The sequence below is a fragment of the Thermobia domestica genome, chromosome 2, assembly GCF_964235325.1.
Source record: "Thermobia domestica chromosome 2, izTheDome1.hap1.1, whole genome shotgun sequence".
Classification (NCBI taxonomy): Eukaryota; Metazoa; Arthropoda; class Insecta; order Zygentoma; family Lepismatidae; genus Thermobia; species Thermobia domestica.
In genome coordinates this window covers 8652722-8676413 of record NC_137455.1, presented here as the reverse complement: position 1 = coordinate 8676413, position 23692 = coordinate 8652722, and the positions used below count along the sequence as shown (strand labels likewise).

Genomic DNA, 23692 nt, shown 5'->3' with positions numbered 1-23692 from the left:
TAACTATTAAAATTGAGACGTTATTTTTGTAGCACTAACGATGGGGTTTGCGGCACTAACGAGCACTAACGAAGCACTAACGATGTGTGAAGTCGAAGTTCTGGCCTGCCATAGGTGGCCTGCTAACTTCATGGACATAGAGGAAACGAGTAATATGTAGGGATGCGCACGAGACAAGATTTGAGGCTGTCTCGTCTCGAAAATGTGCTATAAAAGTGATGTCTCGACTCGAAAAATATATATTTTTCTATTGGAAGATCTGTGCCTCGACTCGAATTTTTCAGGAAAATTCTGTCTCGACTCGACTCGAGCGCATCTCTAGTAATATGAATTCAACGTTTGAGGAACAGGTTCTATCTTTGGTCTTTTTTATTCTATTGCAACCAGTACTCATAAATGCATTACTTCAAGGTTAAATATTAAATTCTCATTGTTTGGAAGTCTTAGTTTCACACTGTGAAACGACACTAGTCTTTTTTATTGCACAACATAATGTTATGATATAGTAATTAAATATTCTGCATACTGCAACATTTCCCACACATTCTTCTACAATTGTCATCATCATAAGATATGTCACCTTCTATATGTAAACGAATAAGGTCGCCAAAGATGCCTCGTTTGCTGTGAGATAAAATAGTATTAGAGCTGGAAATGTTAAAACAACAAAATATACGTAATATCACATGCACAAGAGCTACACAAATATAAGAGACAGAAAAATAAATGACTGAAATAGTTACCAGACACTAGATAGGAATAGATAATTATAAACATTTTAATATTTATGGAAATTAATTGTAAAAGACAGGGAAAGAAAGGCCAAACAAAATTAGCTTTATCGCCATTATCCTTTCTCCAAGAGTGTTGTTCGTATCACGGTCATTGCTGAAGTCAACTAAATAATCAGTTTTAGAATTAATTACTAGGACGAACTTTAGACGGTTAAAAATTTGATTAAGGGATTATTTTTATTTCGTTTCACACTTACCATAATGATAATAGATACGGAAATCTTTATTTATATCTGTATTTCTTTAAAATGACTTATCATTTTTAAATAACTCCAAAATGCTTGATACTTATAAGGGGAAAGCTGACTTTGGTAAACGAACTTTGAAGCCATCTTTCACGAAGTAGTAGTGCACATTTAAAGTGTTAATATTACAAAATGGAACAGCACAATAGCTGGAAGTAGCGGAGAAAAAGCGTCTTAAAATATCCGACTCGCCACATATATGATACGACGCGTAAAATTATCAAGTGACGGCATGGCAGAGCGAGCAGCATCTACGACTTACTTGCAAAGAAACCTGGGTTCGACTCCCGCATGGGTCTTTTTTTACTTTAACTAATGAAGTAGCCATTTGTAAAAACAAGCAAAATATTAAGTCACTATATTTTTGTAATGTATATAACAATAGAAATGTTCAAATCACTTGTAAAACCTTTCAATATTCCATGTTAACTAGCAACAAAATATAACATATTTCACAAATATATTGATACCACGAGTTATATTATGGTTACCACAATAGTTGTGTGAAAAATATTCTTACGCTTCGTGTCTATATCTATGAACGTTGTGCGAATTAACTGAACTTTTGCAAGGGGGGGGATGGATAACAATTCCCATTCACTATTTCAGAAAACAATAGCATGGAAAACTATGACAGTTGTATCCAGGGGCGTCATTTAGGAGAAGCAGGTGAGGACAATTGCACCTCCCCAAGAGTTTGAGGAATAAATATACTTTAGTCGATTGTCCACTAATGTACTAGTACAAAATGATCGGTAGTGCTCTTGCACCCCTCGAGCGAAGTCTGAAATTACACCCCTGGCTGTGGTATTATCAAAGAGGATAACCCCTCATTTCCCTTGTAATTCGCACACTGTCTACAGATATAGAAATGACGCGTCAAGAACATTTTTTACACAATGACTGTGGTAACCGTAATATAACTCGTGATATCAATTAGGGGCCGCGGTGGCTCAGTGGTAGAACGTTCACCTCTGGTGCTTGGGGTCTCTGGTTCGTTTCGAGCTCGTCCTAAGTGAACTTTGTGGTGAACAAACACCGTGTGCGTGGGTTTTCTCGGAGTTTTCCCTTTTCCTCCCACTTACTTCATTCCACCATTTCATTCATTTCTCATCATCACCATCTCGTTTAGCCTAGCTGGCATAACCGTTGAACGTAAACTCAAATATTTCATTTCATTCCATTTCTTCATGATATCAATATTTTTACGGAATAAGTTACATTTTGTTGCTAGTTAACATGGAATATTGAAAGGTTTTACATCGGATTTAAACATTTCTATTGTTTTATCCATTATAAACATATGGCGAATTAATATTTTACTTGTAGTTACAAATGGCTACTTTATTGATTAAAGCAAAAAACAAAAGAAAATAACTCGAGCAAGAATCGAACACGAGATCCTTTGCACGTGAGTCGTAGATGCTTCTCATTCTACCACGCCGTCGCTTGATAGTTTTACGCGTCGTATCATATATACGGTGAGTCGGAATATTTAAGACGCTTTTTCTTCACTATTTTTGGCTATTGTGCTCTCCCAATTTGTAATATTAACAATTTAAATGTACACTATTACCTCGTGAAAGATGGCCCCGAAGTTCATTTACCAAATCTGCTTTCCCCTTATTAGCGCACATATAAGTAAATGAACTTCGTGTTGAGTAGTTCTACGAATCATCAATGATTAAATTAGCATTGCGTTGATCAGAAATTTCCAATTGGATCGTTTATGACGTCAAAGAACAAAGGAAGCACCAGAAGAATCAGTAAAAGCCAAGGAAGGGAAGAGTGAAGCGCTCCGCGTCGGGACGTTTGTAGCAGTGGACATTTGCGGTACAAAAACAAAACCAGTTTTTCTCCAGTACAGTTTAAAATTCTTCCTTAGACATTTGCAGCACTCAACGTTCAACGTGCCCAACAGCACCAACATGTATTCCATGCGCATATACAATACTTTACACGCATATTAGTAAACACCTTTTATTAAGAATACTGTATTAATATATATTTCGTTAAGTAAATGTGAAGTGTTGTAATAGTTCTAACCTATTCTCTGATTTAATTTGATTCTTCTTCTTCTTCCATAATCTTGCCCTATCCTATTCTAAAATTTGTTATCCTACTTTCCTCCAATCTGAAGATTTTAATTTGAGTGTTAAACCTTTTGTGATCACTTTTTTTCTGGAAGTGACAAGACGATATCTTTTACATATTACGCTACACATCATCAAAATTTAAATGAATATAGCATTCCTTGTGTACAATTCCCATTCACTAGTGAAGATGGCAGTAATAGGAATGACGCTTTCTTGTGAAGCAAGTAACAATATACTTAGGTTCCTTTGGCGTGAACTGTATATTCCATTGCCCTTGAAAGGGTTAAAAGAAAGTAGGTATCATTACTTTTACGAGAGGTTGTACTAAAACAACAAGAATATTGAAACACATTCTTCCCCCCATAATTTCTAATATATATATATATATATATATATATATATATATATATAACTGGAAGATTGAAATTCTGTATTGCCACATGTGAGTAAGATAATTTCTGTTTCTTTTTGCCAATATTCGAGTCGATATCAAGTCTTTCGAGATTGGGTGTAGTCTCTTCTGGTATTACGCGTCTGTGTCGAGTAATTCTCAAGATTTACAAACGTAGTATCGGTCTCAGTCAGGGTTGCCACACTCGAGACTCGTGATGATGCCAAACACGGGTGTGAATTATGCTAGATTTTTGTAAATTATGCCAGATTTTCAAATTATCTTTCCTAACTAATTTTAAAGACACGCCCTTACTTATTTTCATTATTTTAATGAAGTGTATTAACTGTATTCATGTACAAATTTAATATGACGCTGTTAGGAATGATGAGAAATGGCACGTTATAGGGGAGGATGGTCGAATTTATATTTTATGAATGGATAACATTTTAAGAAATATATATACAACATGCCGCTTCCGACATAGCCCTGAAGCATTTCTTTTAGTGTATTACTAGTTGTCCCCTGACGCTCAAATCCCTCCCTTTTCAAGTTGTAAATTGAAAGGAACAGAAACATCCCAAATAATCACACATTCAGGTGTCAGTTGATAGTAATAAAACAATGGGTAAGTAAATATGTTTTGCAGTCACGTTTGCTATTTTTGAACATTTGCGCTTGCTCTGAATTCAACAAAAAATTACAACCGCAGAAATACTGACTGGTTTCAACTAAAAAGAATAATTCCCGACGGTATTTGAACCATTTAAATTTTCGTTCTTTTTCTGTTTGACAAAGGGTAAAATGAAATTATGCTAGATTTGGCCAGGATGCTAAAGTCAAGATGCTAGATGCTAAATGACTGTGGATTATGCTAGATCTAGCACCAAGATGCTAGATATGGCTTCACTGGTCTCAGTACTATCCCTAAATAAGCCCTTGAGTGTTTAGCCTAGAAGACCGTCTACTCTGTTTTGTTTGCTTGGCAACACTGCATCTGTTCCAACTCTTGTGAACTAAAGGCGGGAAGACTACCCATGTTACCCACGAGACGAAATTTGGGGCTGTCTCGTCTGAAGAAGGTTTTGTAAAAGTTCTATCTCGTCTCGAAAAATATGTTTCTTTTGAAAGACCTGTCTCGTCTCTATATCCCCTCAGGAAAATGCTGTCTTGTGGGGGAACATTAGTAACCACGAGATACTGTGTATTACAAGAATTATAACGTAAAATATATCATGTATTTGTTACTGTATTACCTTATAATAGTTGCTGGAAATATTCTGTTTGTTGTATCAGACTTATAGTAATGAAAACGAGCTTATGAACTTCCCTTTTGCATAATTCATTACTCATGACTATGTTCTTCCACATTAATGGGATAAACGGACGAATATGTTTCTTCAGTCAATATTTACTTAGTAGCATATATCGCTATAATAACACTACAATAACAAAACATCATTAGAATAAATACTTTTTGCTGTTCTTTTGCGCTCGTGGGGAATATAATACACTTTTCGCTTGTTAAAACTATATATTATTATCAAGAATGTTATAAAATAGAGGATCTGTCCATATGTATCTTCATCCTATTAATGAAGCCGAAAACCAGCCGAGGATAGGCACGTCTACTGTTGTTGATTGGCTACTCTCGTTTCCGCCATGAATGTTAGCTCAAAACATTACGATCTTATTGGGCGCAGCGGGCAGAGTGGGGATGGCGGAACTGTGACGTATGGCTTCACAATCTTGTTCTATTCGCAGATCCTATGTTTTATAACATCCTTGGTTAGTATCGTTATAGAATTAGGGTTCAAGCGTGAAGATGCCACTATAATTTACTCAACTGTGGTGGCTTTCAGTGACGCTGAAAAGTTATGTTAAAATTATTTACCTTTGATTGTTTAAAAAATAATCTTGGAGAAAGGAAAATGCCAGTAAACCAGGTAATCATATGGTGGTTAAAAGAACAGAAATCATGCAACATTTTCTCTTAAATTCAAATAATTCTTGACTTCTTGTTTTTTTTTTCCTTAAAAGAAAGAAACATACCTGTGCCTCACCCTTGTTGACCCGTAGTGGGGTTATTGGGGTGAGGGCACACAGACACTTCGCTAGGGTGACTCATACAAGCAGTAGTAGGGACGAACACTCAGTCAAGTGAAGGTGCTTACTTTGCGCCGTTGGTGCTGTCTGGAAGCAAAACCTCCTCTGCGATCCAGGAGGAGATTGCGAACTATCTGGCGAAAGTTCTTCGTCATGAAACAGTAGAGCATCGGGTTGATTGCTGAGTTGGCGTGGCCTAGCAACAAAGCGAATTGGTGAATGATCTGCACCGTAGGGTCATTGGCTTCATCCACTCCGATGTCAACCAATAGAGCGAGAATGTTGTAAGGTAACCAGCAGAGTGCGAACATCAACGCTAATAAGAGAAGGATTCTAGCTACTCGTCGGCGTTCTCTGGCCACCTGGCAACTTTGTTTGGTCTCTGTGTCGCCATCGAAAAGAAGTTTTGCTGAACAGAGCTTCCTGCCCATCAAACTGTAGGCTAACACAACGACAAAGCCAGGAATGGCGTAGACCAGCACAAAGCAGAAGATGCCGTAAAGACGGCGGTGATCAGGATTGGACCACGTCTCGACACAAAAGGCGAATTCCCCGCCGAAGGGAAGAACGTTCACTCTCTCCACTTTGCGGACGTTAAAAATTGGAATGAAGATTATGATTGCTACAATCCACAACACAACGATCACCTGCAATGAAAAACAAAGAGAGGAAACTGGTCACATGATTTAGTATATTATCTTTTCTTACACTGTTGTTTTAATTTAAAATGTGAAACGAGAAATCTACATCATAAAGAATATAAGTGTGATATACTAAAATTTGACATTAACTACAATAAGACATATGTATCTGGAAGTATACTAAGAATTTGTGCTTCTATAGGGTGTTACAAAAATGTGTCACCATATTTTGAGAACATATTCCTCACATCAAAATAAGAAAGAAAGTTCATATGGACCTGTGCTCAAAAGTGGATAGTTTCGGAGTTATAGGATGCCGAAAACGTGAAACAAGTGAACTTCAAAAGTTCATAGCTCAACTACTATGTGACCTATCATAGTCGGATCAAGGTACATCACTGAGGAACTGGTATATGAACTATCCAAATATGTTTAAGCATGGGCGCCCGCAGGATATTTTCCAAGGGGGGAAAGACACCCCCCACACACACAATTGCTAGAATGAAACCCAACAAAACTAAACTTAATTGCTATCAGCACCAGAAACAACAAAAGAAACAACAAAGAGCGAAATTATCGTTTCAACTCAACTGACGGATACCATCATTCAAAATACTTAGCATTGCATGCAGCATCAGACTGAATATAATTATTACTGAAAAAATATGAAACAATACATGGGGGAGAGAAGTAGACTAAAATCTTGGGGATGGGTTTGACTAAATTTTGTTACTCTAAATCATTTAGTGAATGTTGATTTTAAAAGTATACTATTGTCAGCAGAAGAGACTATAAATGTTAACCTTTTTCAAAAATCCAGGGAGGGGCAATTGCCCCCCTCTGTGGGCGCCCAAGTGTTTAAGAATGCTCCAGTATACTTGCACACTAGTTTTCAGAGAAGTAGATGGAGAGTGATCAAATACTCCCAAACAGCCTCCTTAAAAATGATTGTGCCAGTACCAGAGATTCAGAAAGATGGCTATTTGGACAGTCCACATACTAGTTCCTCAGGGATGTCGTGACCAGCCTACGATCGGTCCTATACTAGTGGAACTATGAATATTTAAAGTTCATCTTTTCACGTTTTCAGCACCCTATACACTTCAGACTACAGATGCATAATAACTTTTTTCTTATTTTGATGAGACGAATCTATTTACAAAATATTGTGACAAATTTTTTTTTGCAACATCCTGTATAAGGAAATTATGTTTAGAAGGGAAACATTAGATTTTCCGACTTATAAGACGAGCGGTTGTTAAAAGCGCGCTCTATTTTCCGTCTTCAATGTTGAGGGAAAAATATTTTCACTGCATATGATAAAGACTATTGAAAATACGAAGTGATATTATAGCAAGAAACTTATACGGTGTTAAAAGTACTTAACTAAATTTAGAATTGCACCCACGTCTCGAAGTGTCTATAACGTATGTATATCCAGAGAGAAACATACATACTACAAAATGGTATAATAATAATAATAATAATAATAATAATAATAATAATAATAATAATAATAATAATAATAATAATAATCGCATGCGCTCATCTACTTTTCCGTAGTTGCCACATTTATTTTTCTCACCCGATGCATTGGGGTTACATAAGTTAATCATTGGCAAATCAACTTTTTAGTTGTACTCAAAGTAAACTCTGAATATCAAAAAGTGCACTTTCCTTAATAAGGAGCTAGTATGCCAGTAACTAGTCTGTGACTAAACCTCGATTAACGAATTCTCTCGGAATACCGCCCATTGTCTTCTTCACAGGGCCGGATTAAGGGGATCTCTTAGGGGGACTATAGCCCCGGGCATCCAGGTGAACAGGGCCTCCATCTGATCAAAATCTCAACGGGCTATCCAAAAAGAATCATAAAGATACAATCATAGTAGTAATCGCATGACTTGGCCTAACTTTTTGGCCCCTGGGTCCCTGCCTCAGGACCCATGGTCCCTGGCCGGGGTCAATGACCTAGGGGTACCTAGGACCACCCCCTCTAAATTTTGGCAGGGGTACCATGGCCCACCCCCTAAATTTTGGCAGGGGTACATAGGACCACCCCCCTTAAATTTTGGAAATTGCCAAATCTAAAAATTTGGTATGGTAGCCTAGGACCATAGTATGTACCTCTATTAGTATTGGGTGTCTATGTCGTTCCCTTTCATGGGTAAAAAATTGCCAAAAATTCAAATTTCGGGGGTTTTTGACCTAATTTATCCCCTTGGATGAGGTGTTATTACCCTATATAGTTATATGGGCGTATACAGGGGTCAATTCCCTTTCATAAGACATGGGTACATTAATGCACCCCTTTAAAAATTTGGGAGGGGTACCTTGGCCCACCCCTTAAATTTTGGAAATTGTCCAATTTAAACATTTGGTATTATAGTATAGGACCCTAATATGTATTATGATAAATTTGGATGGTCCACCTTGTTCCCTTTTAGGGGTACCAAATTGCCAAAATATAAACGTAAGCAATACGTAGTACCACGTGTTTGGTTTTGACCTAATTTATCCCCTTTGATGAGGTGTTATTATCCTATATAGTTATATGGTCATGTATAGGGGTCCATTACCTATCATAAGACATAGGTACATTGGTGCACCCCGGGAGGGGTACCTTGGCCCACCCCTTTAATTTTTGGAAATTGCCCAATTTAAACATTTGGTATTATAGTATAGGACACTAATATAGATCACTATAAATTTGGGTGGTCCACCTCGTTGCCCTTTAGGGGTACCAAATTGCCAAAATTTTAGTACAACCACGTGTTTGGTATTTGGTCGATTTTATCCTATATAGTTATATGGGCGTATACAGGGTCCATTACCTTTCATAACATATGGGTATATTTGTGCACTCCTTTAAAAATTTGGGAGGGGTACCTGGGCCCATCCCTTAAATTTTTGGAAATTGCTCATTTTATATATTTGGTATTATAGTACAGGACACTAATATGTATTATGATAAATTTGGGTGGTCCACCTCGTTCCCTTTTAGGGGTACAAAATTGCCAAAATATAAACGTAAGCAATACGTTGTACCACGTGTTTGGTCTTTTGGCCCAATTTATCCCCTTTGATGAGGTTCTATTACCTTATATGGTTATATGGTTATGTATAGGGGTCCATTACCTTTCATAAGACATAGGTACATTTGTGCACCCCCGGGAGGGGTACCTTGGCCCACCCCTTTAATTTGGAAAGTGCCCAATTTAAACATTTGGTATTATAGTATAGGACACTAATATAGATCACTATAAATTTGGGTGGTCCACCTCGTTCCCTTTTAGGGGTACAAAATTGCCAAAATATAAACGTAAGCAATACGTTGTACCACGTGTTTGGTTTTGACCTAAGTTATCCTCTTGGATGAGGTCCTATTACCTTATATGGTTATATGGTTATGTATAGGGGTCTATTCCCTATCATAAGACATAGGTACATTTGTGCACTCCTTTAAAAATTTGGGAGGGGTACTTTGGCCCACCCCTTAAATTTTAGAAATTGCTCATTTTATATATTTGGTATTATAGTACTGGACCCTAACATGTATCATGATAAATTTGGGTGGTTCACCTCGTTCCCTTTTAGGGGTACGAAATTGCCAAATTTTAGTATAACCACGTGTTTGTTTTGGCTCAATTTATCCCCTTGGATGAGATCCTATTACCTTATATGATTATATGGTTATGTATATTGGTCCATTCCCTATTATAAGACATGGGTATATTGATGCACCCTTTAAAAATTTGGGAGGGGTACCTTGGCCCACCTCTTTATTTTGGAAAATTGCCCAATTTAAACATTTGGTATTATAGTACTGGATCCTAACATGTATTATGATAAATTTGGGTGGTCCACCTCGTTCCCTTCCATGGGTACGAAATTGCCAAATTGTAGTACAACCACGTGTTTCGTTTTTGACCTAATTTATTCACTTGGATGATGTCCTATTACCTAATATGATTATATGGTCCATTTTCTATCATAAGACATAGGTACATTGGTGCACCCCGGGATGGGTACCATAGCCAATCCCTTAAATTTTGGACATTTTTTCAATTTAAGCATTCGCTATCATAGTACATGACCTCAATATGTATCATGATAAATTTGGGTGGTCCACCTTGTTCCCTTTCATGAGTAAAAAAATGCCAAAATATAAACAGAAGCAATATGTTGTATCACGTGTTTGGTTTTTGGTCCAATTTATCCCGTTTGATGCGGTCTTATACCGTATATGGTCATATGGTCATCTATATAGGTTCATTTCCTATCATAAGACATGAGTACATTGGTGCACCCTTTAAAAATTTGGGAGGGGTATCTTGACTCATCCACTCAGTTTTAGAAATTGTTTAATATAAGCATTTGGTATCTTCGTACAGGTCTTCAATATGTACCACTATAAATTTGGATGGTCCACAAAATCAAATTTCGGAGGTTATTGACCCCTATTTAGCACGTTATATGGTTTATTACCTTTATATGTTTATGTTCTCTTTTAAATTTGGGAATTATAAAATAACATAATTTGGTAAACGTTTTCTAGGACCCATTGGTGTTCCTCTTATGGCCAAATATTCAAAATTTAAAGGTTATTGACCGGCTTTATTATTGAATAAGTACAGGATTTATTACTTTTCCATAAGACACAGGTGTATTTGTGTATCAATCTTAAATTTTGGGAGGGGTACATTTCTTATTGTCATATCAATAATTGGTAATTGTTCTTTGGGTATCTCATTATGATCACGTGATCAGTTATTGACCTATGATGGGATTAGGAGTCCAGGACATTGGTACATTGAAACTTTGTACGATAATTTGAGAATTACGTCATTGGTATTGATTATTACAGCCAAATATAAACGTAAGCAATACGATGTACCACGTGATTGACCTTGATGAGGTAGTGTACAGGGATACATGGCTAACCTTATTGAATCTTATGACTCATAGTCTTAAGGGAATACATGCTACAACACTGGCAAAGTTATTGTTGATGCAATTTGATTGGTTGATCACTATCTTTCGTGCAATCTGATTGGCTGATCACTATCTTTCGTGCAATCTGATTGGTTGCTGATTTTCAAATCTTTGCTGCATTCAGTTTTATGTTTTGTTTAACATTTAAAAATCTTGGTTTCGTTCAACATTTTGCACTCACTGATAAATATGATCAAAACCGTTTATTTGGTAATCGAATAGTTAAAAACCGGATAACGTTTGACGGTTAACCGTGAAACGTAAAATTTTTTGTTTGAAAGTTTTTGTTTGAAAAAAATTTTGTTTGAAAATTTTGTTTGAAATTTTTTGTTTGAAATTTTTGTTTCAAAATTTTTTGTTTGAAATTTTTTTGTTTGAAATTTTTTTTGTTGCAAAATTTAGTTGGAAAATTTTTTGTTTAAAAGTTTTTGTTTGAAAATTTTTCGTTTCCAATTTTTTTTTTGTTTAAAATTTTTTGTTCGAAATTTTTGTTTTGAAATTTTTGTTTCAAAGTTTGGGTTGACATTTTTTTTATAGATTGTGCACTCATTAGTAAAGAACCGGAACTGTTTAGAACAAAAACCTTTGTCAACATTATGATGCAATAGTACACGTCAGAACATGGGGCTGTACTTGAAATGAAAAAACACAAATCATTGAAATGGATCATTTTATTACACTCCACATACATCCATACCAGATAGTGGTTCTGGATATTGTCGATACAATGTATTTTGAACTTCTTGCACTAGTTTGTCTTTAGCATATAATTTTAATTCCAATTGAAGTCTTTTAAGGTCTATTGCAATATCAATTGGTGGAAACTCAATGTCCATTTGATCACAAATAAACTGTTTATCAATACAGGTATGCACCCACGAACGATGTTGACAACCATCACAATATCTAGATACATGTTGTACAATATGCGTAACACATTTTTCAAAATAGTACTTTTTCAGGAATATACTAGTTTTGTTGCACACTTCCACTGCATGTTTCACACATTGAAATACGCTTATAAATTTGTTCCATTCAGTTTCCGTTAGATACACCATGTTGCGAGGGGCATGAAATGTACTCTTTTTACGTAACAGCACCATCTTCTCTTCGAGGACTGTACGCATCACCACTTCATGATTTGAGCCTAATGATTTGACTATGGTCACATTTAGCTCATCATGAAAATAATCGTTCATTTGGTCGATTCGTGAACATAATATTTGCCATTCTTCACAGGTCAGTTGTACACCAAATTGTTCTGCTTTGCCCAATCGAATCACTGGTTCAAATGTTCTAGCACTGATACCAATCATCACATGCTTTGTTTGAAATATATTTATTGGATAATAGCTTGCGAAGATGAACTCTTTATCGTTAGAAGTACACATCTTTCCTCCTGAAAAGCACTTGCTCAAATGATTTCACGGTATTGGTTGATTTATAGAACTACGACTGACGTCATTGGAAAGGAATGTGCTGACATTTGAATTCATGATTTCATCACAGTTACTGACGTCATGCCGAGCAACCACATTCATACAACTATGTCTGATGTGTTGATGTTTGAATTCATGATTTCATCACAATTGCTGACGAATCCGGCTGTGTACTAAATTCAAATTGATGACTTCGACCCAAGAGTCTTTTATAGCATAAAGATACAGATCCAGTATTTAAGAAACGCAGCAGTTCTACTTGTTTTGATGCTTCCATGGGTAAATATCTTGCTGGTAAAATTATATTCTTATCATTTTCAAGCTTCACTACGATTCTTAATCCAAACTCTGTAGGGATCATTTGGCTAGCTAAGATTCTATAAGGTAAATTCTGTTGTAAATCAGTAATCTTGGTAAATGATTTCATCACATCACGTGTGTTTAGAAACTGCAGACAAGTAGCCATGATGATGTTATCATGAATACTAACGCGAACGATACTTATATATGATGCAAAACTGATGACGTTTCATTATCATGTTCTGACGTGTACTATTGCACCATAATGTTGCCAGAGGTTTTTGTTCTAAACAGTTCCGGTTCTTTACTAATGAGTGCACAAACTTTTAAAAATGTCAAACAAAAGTTTCAAAAAAAATTTCAAACAAAAATTTTCAAACAAAAAAAATTTGAAACAAAATTTTCCAAACAAAAATCTTTGAAACAAAATTTTGGAAACGAAAAATTTCAAACGAAAAAATTTTAAACAAAAAATTTTGAAACAAAAATTTCAAACAAAATTTTCAAACAAAATTTTTTTCAAACAAAAATTTCAAACGAAAAGTTTCAAACAAAATTTTCAAACAAAAATTTCGAAACAAAAATTTTTAAACTAAAAAAAAATTCAAACCAAAGTTTCAAACAAAAAAAAATTCAAAACTTTTTAAATGTTAAAACAAAACTGAATGCAGCAAAGATTTGAAAATCAGCAACCAATCAGATTGCACGAAAGATAGTGATCAGCCAATCAGATTGCACGAAAGATAGTGATCAACCAATCAAATTGCATCAACAATAACTTTGCCAGTGTTGTAGCATGTATTCCCTTAAGACTATGAGTCATAAGATTCAATAAGGTTAGCCATGTATCCCTGTACACTACCTCATCAAGGTCAATCACGTGGTACATCGTATTGCTTACGTTTATATTTGGCTGTAATAATCAATACCAATGACGTAATTCTCAAATTATCGTACAAAGTTTCAATGTACCAATGTCCTGGACTCCTAATCCCATCATAGGTCAATAACTGATCACGTGATCATAATGAGATACCCAAAGAACAATTACCAATTATTGATATGACAATAAGAAATGTACCCCTCCCAAAATTTAAGATTGATACACAAATACACCTGTGTCTTATGGAAAAGTAATAAATCCTGTACTTATTCAATAATAAAGCCGGTCAATAACCTTTAAATTTTGAATATTTGGCCATAAGAGGAACACCAATGGGTCCTAGAAAACGTTTACCAAATTATGTTATTTTATAATTCCCAAATTTAAAAGAGAACATAAACATATAAAGGTAATAAACCATATAACGTGCTAAATAGGGGTCAATAACCTCCGAAATTTGATTTTGTGGACCATCCAAATTTATAGTGGTACATATTGAAGACCTGTACGAAGATACCAAATGCTTATATTAAACAATTTCTAAAACTGAGTGGATGAGTCAAGATACCCCTCCCAAATTTTTAAAGGGTGCACCAATGTACTCATGTCTTATGATAGGAAATGAACCTATATAGATGACCATATGACCATATACGGTATAAGACCGCATCAAACGGGATAAATTGGACCAAAAACCAAACACGTGATACAACATATTGCTTCTGTTTATATTTTGGCATTTTTTTACTCATGAAAGGGAACAAGGTGGACCACCCAAATTTATCATGATACATATTGAGGTCATGTACTATGATAGCGAATGCTTAAATTGAAAAAATGTCCAAAATTTAAGGGATTGGCTATGGTACCCATCCCGGGGTGCACCAATGTACCTATGTCTTATGATAGAAAATGGACCATATAATCATATTAGGTAATAGGACATCATCCAAGTGAATAAATTAGGTCAAAAACGAAACACGTGGTTGTACTACAATTTGGCAATTTCGTACCCATGGAAGGGAACGAGGTGAACCACCCAAATTTATCATAATACATGTTAGGATCCAGTACTATAATACCAAATGTTTAAATTGGGCAATTTTTCAAAATAAAGAGGTGGGCCAAGGTACCCCTCCCAAATTTTTAAAGGGTGCATCAATATACCCATGTCTTATAATAGGGAATGGACCAATATACATAACCATATAATCATATAAGGTAATAGGACCTCATCCAAGGGGATAAATTGAGCCAAAACAAACACGTGGTTATACTAAAATTTGGCAATTTCGTACCCCTAAAAGGGAACGAGGTGAACCACCCAAATTTATCATGATACATGTTAGGGTCCAGTACTATAATACCAAATATATAAAATGAGCAATTTCTAAAATTTAAGGGGTGGGCCAAAGTACCCCTCCCAAATTTTTAAAGGAGTGCACAAATGTACCTATGTCTTATGATAGGGAATAGACCCCTATACATAACCATATAACCATATAAGGTAATAGGACCTCATCCAAGAGGATAACTTAGGTCAAAACCAAACACGTGGTACAACGTATTGCTTAGTTTATATTTTGGCAATTTTGTACCCCTAAAAGGGAACGAGGTGGACCACCCAAATTTATAGTGATCTATATTAGTGTCCTATACTATAATACCAAATGTTTAAATTGGGCACTTTCCAAATTAAAGGGGTGGGCCAAGGTACCCCTCCCGGGGGTGCACAAATGTACCTATGTCTTATGAAAGGTAATGGACCCCTATACATAACCATATAACCATATAAGGTAATAGAACCTCATCAAAGGGGATAAATTGGGCCAAAAGACCAAACACGTGGTACAACGTATTGCTTACGTTTATATTTTGGCAATTTTGTACCCCTAAAAGGGAACGAGGTGGACCACCCAAATTTATCATAATACATATTAGTGTCCTGTACTATAATACCAAATATATAAAATGAGCAATTTCCAAAAATTTAAGGGATGGGCCCAGGTACCCCTCCCAAATTTTTAAAGGAGTGCACAAATATACCCATATGTTATGAAAGGTAATGGACCCTGTATACGCCCATATAACTATATAGGATAAAATCGACCAAATACCAAACACGTGGTTGTACTAAAATTTTGGCAATTTTGTACCCCTAAAGGGCAACGAGGTGGACCACCCAAATTTATAGTGATCTATATTAGTGTCCTATACTATAATACCAAATGTTTAAATTGGTCAATTTCCAAAAATTAAAGGGGTGGGCCAAGGTACCCCTCCCGGGGTGCACCAATGTACCTATGTCTTATGATAGGTAATGGACCCCTATACATGACCATATAACTATATAGGATAATAACACCTCATCAAAGGGGATAAATTAGGTCAAAACCAAACACGTGGTACTACGTATTGCTTACGTTTATATTTTGGCAATTTGGTACCCCTAAAAGGGAACGAGGTGGACCATCCAAATTTATCATAATACATATTAGGGTCCTATACTATAATACCAAATGTTTAAATTGGACAATTTCCAAAATTTAAGGGGTGGGCCAAGGTACCCCTCCCAAATTTTTAAAGGGGTGCATTAATGTACCCATGTCTTATGAAAGGGAATGGACCCCTGTATACGCCCATATAACTATATAGGGTAATAACACCTCATCCAAGGGGATAAATTAGGTCAAAAACCCCCGAAATTTGAATTTTTGGCAATTTTTTACCCATGAAAGGGAACGACATAGACACCCAATACTAATAGAGGTACATACTATGGTCCTAGGCTACCATACCAAATTTTTAGATTTGGCAATTTCCAAAATTTAAGGGGGGTGGTCCTATGTACCCCTGCCAAAATTTAGGGGGTGGGCCATGGTACCCCTGCCAAAATTTAGAGGGGGTGGTCCTAGGTACCCCTAGGTCATTGACCCCGGCCAGGGACCATGGGTCCTGAGGCAGGGACCCAGGGGCCAAAAAGTTAGGCCAAGTCATGCGATTACTACTATCATCATCATGAAATAAAATATGATCAAAACTATGAAAGATATTTCCTTAACTTTCCTTCTGTACTTTCATAGAAATGTATTAGGTGAAGTTAGCAGGGAGCCAAAAATTTTTTTCTAGCCCCGGGCCTCCAGATGCTTAATCCAGCCCTGCTGCTTCAGTTTTTACAGTGTCTGAAGAAGCCTTATGCAGAGTCGTTTTGACGTATGGTTAGCGTCATACTAAAGGCTTGACTACAGCAGGAAACATGTGTTAGTCCAACTCTTTAGTATGGCACTAACCTTGAGTCAGAACGACTCTGTATAAGGCCAATTATGTTCAGTTAGTTGGCGAAATTGTCACACAATAATTATTTTAAAATAAACCTTGCTTTGTTCAGAGACTTTTTTTTTTTGTATAAACCCTGTGTTACTTCATTCCGGAGATGGAACGTTGAAACAGATTTTAAGCAGATTATTTGAGTAGTTACTATGAAAACGGTCCAAAGCACTCAATTATTTAGTTTATATTTCCTCTCCCCTCCTTTGAAGAGTATCAGTTAGTGGCCAGATGTTGCCAATGAGATATAACGAGAACTCGTTTAATTAATTTCTACTTAATTACAATGCCAACCATCTCTTCGGCCAACCGCAAATAAACGGAGATTAAAATTGATGCTATGAATTAAAATGTTTTTCAACAGTGTTTAAAAGCGAACAACATTATTTAAATTAAATTATTCTCTATTCATTTAGCTTTAATGCAACCAACTGGGAAGTTATAGTTAGATGAAACGGTATTAAAAGAATGTAAAACTCGTCATTGTTTTAAAGAAACGAAACATTCAGTTGATTTTTAACTTTTTAAATATTACAAAGGGAGATGTCATCAGATGACAACGTTTATTTGTATATAAATATCTCCCTGTCTATGTATGGTAACTCTAATTTTTTTTGAATCATTATATGTTGATGAAACTTTGTGTGTGTTTTCTGTGATGCAATCCAACCATTCTTATTGCTTGTAGCTGATATCAACGAACGGAACAGTTTCAAATTCAACCTGAAATGAAATAAAATGAAATCTTTGAGTTTTACGTCGCAGGATTATGCCGGCTAGGCTAAAGGAGACGGTGATGATGAAAAATGAATGAAAATGGTGGAATGAAGAAAGTGGGAGGAAACTGGGAACCGTAAGAAAACCTACGCATACGGTGTTTGTTCACCACAAAGTTTACTTGACTCGAATTGGGATCGAACTAAGGACCCCAAGCACCAGAGGTGAACAACGTCAACCTGAAACTTTGCACATGGCATTTAGTGTGGAAACACCAAGATCTTTTCCAAATCTGTCGTAAAAATATAATATCCGATTTAGATGAAATATCACATAAGTTTCCGTTGTGCTTATCAATCATTACTTGCCTATCCATCATCAGTCAAAGATAACAACGTAAATTTAGTTTCCCTACAAAAATATAGTTTACTGTACATAACTTTTAATGTCATCTTCTACCATTAGTTGGCCAAAAGCTCACAAAAAACCAAGTGTACTTAAGTTGGATAATGTGTAGGTCGAAAGTAATATTCTTGATGCCTCGAATAGCCGCATCGATATGTATAGAACGATGATAGTATTACCTGAGAATACAATATCAAGTTAGGAGAGTCCATGGGATGCGGCCCTTACGATGAGGCGTAACATAGGCGTCTATTCGTACAATCATAGGAATCCTGTCCTAGTCAGGTAAACTAATAAAACCTAATATTTGCAACGATGCGAACAAGAGCCAAAAATAAGTGGAAAGGTATAGATCGATCGGAGACTTACCGCCAATGACGTGGGATCTGATAGGACTAAATCAATCGAGATCCCTACGCGCGCTGGGCTCAGTTCTCGCACACGCACTACCACAACTAACGATGAGTTGCCCCCTTACCTGGATCCCAGATTTTTTATCCTTTATCTCCAGGTGGTGACTTGAAAAAAATGAAATGACATCTTTGAGTTTTACGTCCCACGGTTATGCCTGTTAGGCTAAAGGAGACGGTGATAATGAGAGATGAGTGAAATGGTGGAATGAAGAAAGTGGGAGGAAACGGGAGTACCCCGAGAAAACCCACGAGCACGGTGTTTGTCCACCACAAAGTTCACTTGGCGGGGGCTGGGATCGAACCCGGGACCCCAAGCACCAGAGGTGAACGCTCTACCACTGAGCCACCGCGCCCCCAGGTGGTGACTTGAGTTGGGGATAATGGGTCCGCGGTGGCTCAGTGGTAGAACGTTCACCTCTGGTGCGTATGGTCCTTGGTTCGATCCCAACTCGGGCCAAGTGAGCATTGTGGTGGACAAACGCCGTGTGCGTGGATTTTCTCGGGGTTCTCCAATTTCTTCCCACTTTGTTCATTCCGACATTTCTTTAATTTATCATCATCATAGTCTCCTTTAGTGTAGCCGACATAAGCGTGAGTCGTAAAACGTAAAGATTTCATTTCATTTTCATTTTTCAGTTGGGGATAATACGAAACTCGAGTTCCCAGCTTGTGAGGCTTCATCTGTTTTATTATCATCTATTCGTATCCCATTATAGTTGTTCAAGTTGTATACAATACTTTCAGTAAACAATAAACACTAGACATGACGTAGTTACGGGGCATCAGAGCAGAACGGAATTAAGTCCAATTAGAAAACTTGTGAGAAAAGGAGATATAAAATTTTTATGATTGGCTTAAATCCATGGAAAACTTAACACTGCTTTTCTACATTATAAGAATTATTTACAATATATGAACACGAATCTTTTAAACTCTCAAAGGATGAAATATCTCGAATATAAATAAACATAGACTTGATTCCAGTGTGCACTAAACGCGTCATAACCATATGCACACACCATACAACATTGCACTGCTATAACAATATACGATTACATTGTTTAGGTAAGATAACAAAATAGCATAACCAACAACAAAGATTTCTTTTGCAAAGATAGTTTGAGGCTTGAACAGACTCCCTTGAAAAATTGCATTCTCACGGCATGTATGTAATGAATGCGGAATTACTCTTTCTTGTAAATGTGGAAGAAGTCAGATTGCCTTCTACCGGAGGAATATTGATTGATGTATGAAAGTGAATATTTATGTGATATAGCCATAATTACTCAGTTATTGTAAAAGCAGTATCTCTAATCCTAATTCTCAATCTATACTTTCACTCCAGCTTCCTAAGTTCCAGTCTTAACATCTGTCTTATATCAGAGTTTTATTGCAATATAAGAAATCAGAGTGCCCTCTATCGGACAAACATTCATTCAAGTATGAAAATCAAGAAGGAGCATTTTAGCAAGTTATAGCTAATATTGGATTCTTAATTCTAACGAAGTATATAAGTATGACTTGAGTCAAATAATACTGACGAAAATGGTAAGAAACAAAGAAGAAATATTTAATGAATTGAGAAATAGGGCGTAAAAGAAGAAATAAAGAAAATTGTCGGGCAATATGTTGCTCATCAGAAGCCTATATGGGCTTTATTAAAAAGAAAATCTGATCATTCATTGCTGAATCAGTAACTCATTATAAGACTATTTCTAATCGCTTCTAATTAACAATCATGGTGATGCTTCTATTTCACAATTGCTTTTATTTATGTAGCGTCGACTGAGCTTAAACATTAATTCCAATTTTAATATTGCATCGCGTGAATAGTAACTAGTTCTGAAATGATGATTTATTGCACTAAGTGCTTGCAAGATGCACATTGCATGATATCATCACTGACAGGTGTATCTACGAGCAAGCAAATGAATATTTATGTTTGGTAATGCATAATTGAAAACGAGTAGAAATTATATGTCTATGTGATGAATATTTCTAGTGATAAATTAATGCGAATGAAATTTCAAATCCTTACTTTATTCTCTGAAGACACGCAATGTATACCGTCACTATCTACCGGATGGAGCCAGTCGACTTACTTTCAAGCTGAATATTTGTCCAACTCTTCTCAAGAATTTGAGATTTCAAGCAATATTTGTAACAGGTTTAGTTTTTCCTACTTGGGCTACATCTGCACGAAGAATTGTGACCGAGCAGATTAGTCGCATTCAGCAGAGAGAGACTTTCTGTCTCTTTATTCAAATAGCTCTCAGAAACACTTACGATACTCGATCATGGAAGAAAATTCTGAGCTCTTACCGGTAGGGATGCGCACGAGACAAGATTTGTGTCTGTCTCGACTCGAAAATGTGCTGTAAAAGTGATGTCTCGAGTCGAAAAATATATATTTTTCTATTGGAAGAGCCGTGTCTCGACTTGAATTGTGTCAGGAAAATCTTGTCTCGACTCGTCTCGTGCGCATCCCTACTCACCGGGAATATAACCAGAAACCACACGTATCAAAGGAGATCTTTTGGCCATTTGGCATCACGAGAGCAATACAATATTCGAGGATTTGTTTTTGCGTCGTTATGGAACAATGGGGTTGTGAAGATATTCTAACTTGAAGAACCTCTAAAGTTTGAGGATTTTCCGAATCATTAGATCTGCGAGACTGTTATCGCAGCCACTATGTGTGTTGCGAAACATGACTAGAGCTTGAATTTGTACCAATCTGCACATACATTTCACAGACAAATAGGCCATTACCCACCACACTACTTTTACTGCAAGAGAGCTTGGTCACAGGTGCCGCCAAACTACAATAATATGATAATCAGACACCTCCTGCAACAGACATTTTTCATTTCTTGAAATTTTTATTAACCTTCGGATACCCAAGGGGGGAGGTACAAATGTATTCCATGCGTATATTTTACTGTATATTTTATGTCACAGACATTCGAGGTTGACTAGCGTTCTTTACATTGTGGGGCGGGCTGTAAGGAAACTTATTTCCTCAATAACAATTATATTGTAAGATGATCTGCATACGTATGTGGCTAAAACTACAATGGGGTACGTTTGTACCCCTCTTTGGTATCTATCTTACAATATTTGTTTCAAGTATTTTATTATGGTAAAGAGCAAAATAAAGAACAGGTAATATTAAAGCTTATTGCATCATATATTTGCAATATTGCATTCATATTGCAATATTCAACCTTTCATGTCACAAAAACATTGCGAAATTAATGCAATTCTGTAGAGTATAAACAAATTTCAGTTTCGCTAACCTAACCTACCTAAACTTACCCTAAAGTAACCTACACCAACAAAACCAACATAACGTAACAAAGCACAGGCCAACATTAACATACCAATATTATTGATGTCACAAATAAGGATGTTTCTGATTGCAAAAATTTGTATTGAGGTACACCTATACCCATGCTGGGAATCTGGAGTTTAAAAGTATCATGGATATCCGAGTATTAAAGAAAAGAAATGTATACTTGTGTACAAATAACAAAAATGTACGAAAATATGCAATAGAGTACTGTACTGCACCAAACAGAAATGTGAAGACTATTAAAAAGTAATGAAAAAGTCTGAAAGTGCGAAAAAGTGGGTGTGAAGAAGAATTGAAAATGAAACTGAAAGGAAATTTCTAGTTTTATTTCCACGATTATGCCGTTTACGCCAAAATAGTCTAATTATTTATGATAATAATTGGTTGTGAAAGTATTGGTGTAATGGGAATGTGGGAAGAAACGATGATATATTATAACATCACCCAGCTACTGATTATACTAACAAGTAAATGGTGTAGTAAGCGTAAATGGTATAAAGCAACCATTTCCGATTATAACGTTGATTACTGTAGAGCAAATACTGACAGTGAGAAAGTGGTTTGAATCGTCCGTATTGTGAGGAATGTATTGTCCGCCTGAGTATTCGGCACACTCTTGTCGAATGCCCTGAATACTCACATCTCAGAAAGCGTCACAGACTGCCGTTTTCACTTGACTGTACACTGGGAAATGAAGTTCCTTTTGTTGGGTGTGTTGTTGCATTAGTGAACACTTCTGACGTTGTCCACGCCCTCTCAACTTTGTTCTTTTATTTATTGCTGTTATTTTATCTCTTATTTTTGGTTTTTATTTAAATTTAGAGTGCTCTTTTTATAAACATGTTTTGTATATTCGTTTTAGCATTTTCTTTCTTCTTCTTTTTGTTGTTGTTGTTGTTGTTGTTGTTGTTGTTGTTGTTGTTGTAGCAGTCGGTGTGAGCAGGCGTTTTAACCCTTTGGGGATCCTGGCTTTTTGGCCTATTTTTTAGACTTTCATTCAAGCAGCTACTGTTTCGTCACTATTTATCCTAGGATCATGGTTCATACCTCGTTCTCTTCAGAATAGAGCTGGCTTTCAAATGGTACCACTTACATGCTCATACCATATACCAGAAGCGGGGAAAAAAATGTCAAAGTGAAAATTTCGGAGGGAAAAATTTTTTTCTCGAACTTTGGCCCCCCCTGGACCCACCCTGTGTGATCGTAGCCATCTAAAAAAAATCTGATAAATAGTACTTGGTGTACTGAATGTGTGTGCCAAATTTCAAGTTTCTATCTTGAATAGTAAGGGAGGGAGAATTTTTATCAAAAATTCCCACAGTGCCCCAACGTACCATAAAACACTATGATCTGAGGGAAAAAAATTCCTGAGACATCCATAATTACCCTAGGACTATAATCCACCAATCATTCTCTTCAGAATAGAACTGTCTTTCAGGCGGTACCATTCACATGTCTCCATCATGTATCTAAGGTGGGAAATTCCTCAAAAAAGGGATTTTTTGGGACAAAATTTCCAGTTTTTCAAACTTTGCCCCTCTGGACCCCCCCTGTTTTTACGCAGAAATCGGAAAAAAACTTCTGG

At 36.3% G+C, this 23692-nt stretch overlaps 1 protein-coding gene across 1 annotated transcript in view; it reads right to left on the bottom strand.

Moving 5' to 3' along the window:
* Positions 1–5682: 5682 nt before the first annotated feature.
* The window catches only part of LOC145678942 (pyroglutamylated RF-amide peptide receptor-like), a 74604-nt gene continuing 56594 nt past the window's right edge, over positions 5683–23692 (bottom strand). The window contains exon 4 of the mRNA XM_081749549.1: positions 5683–6279. Coding sequence (XP_081605675.1) covers positions 5683–6279 — 597 coding nt within the window. The remainder of the gene's footprint in view (positions 6280–23692) is intronic.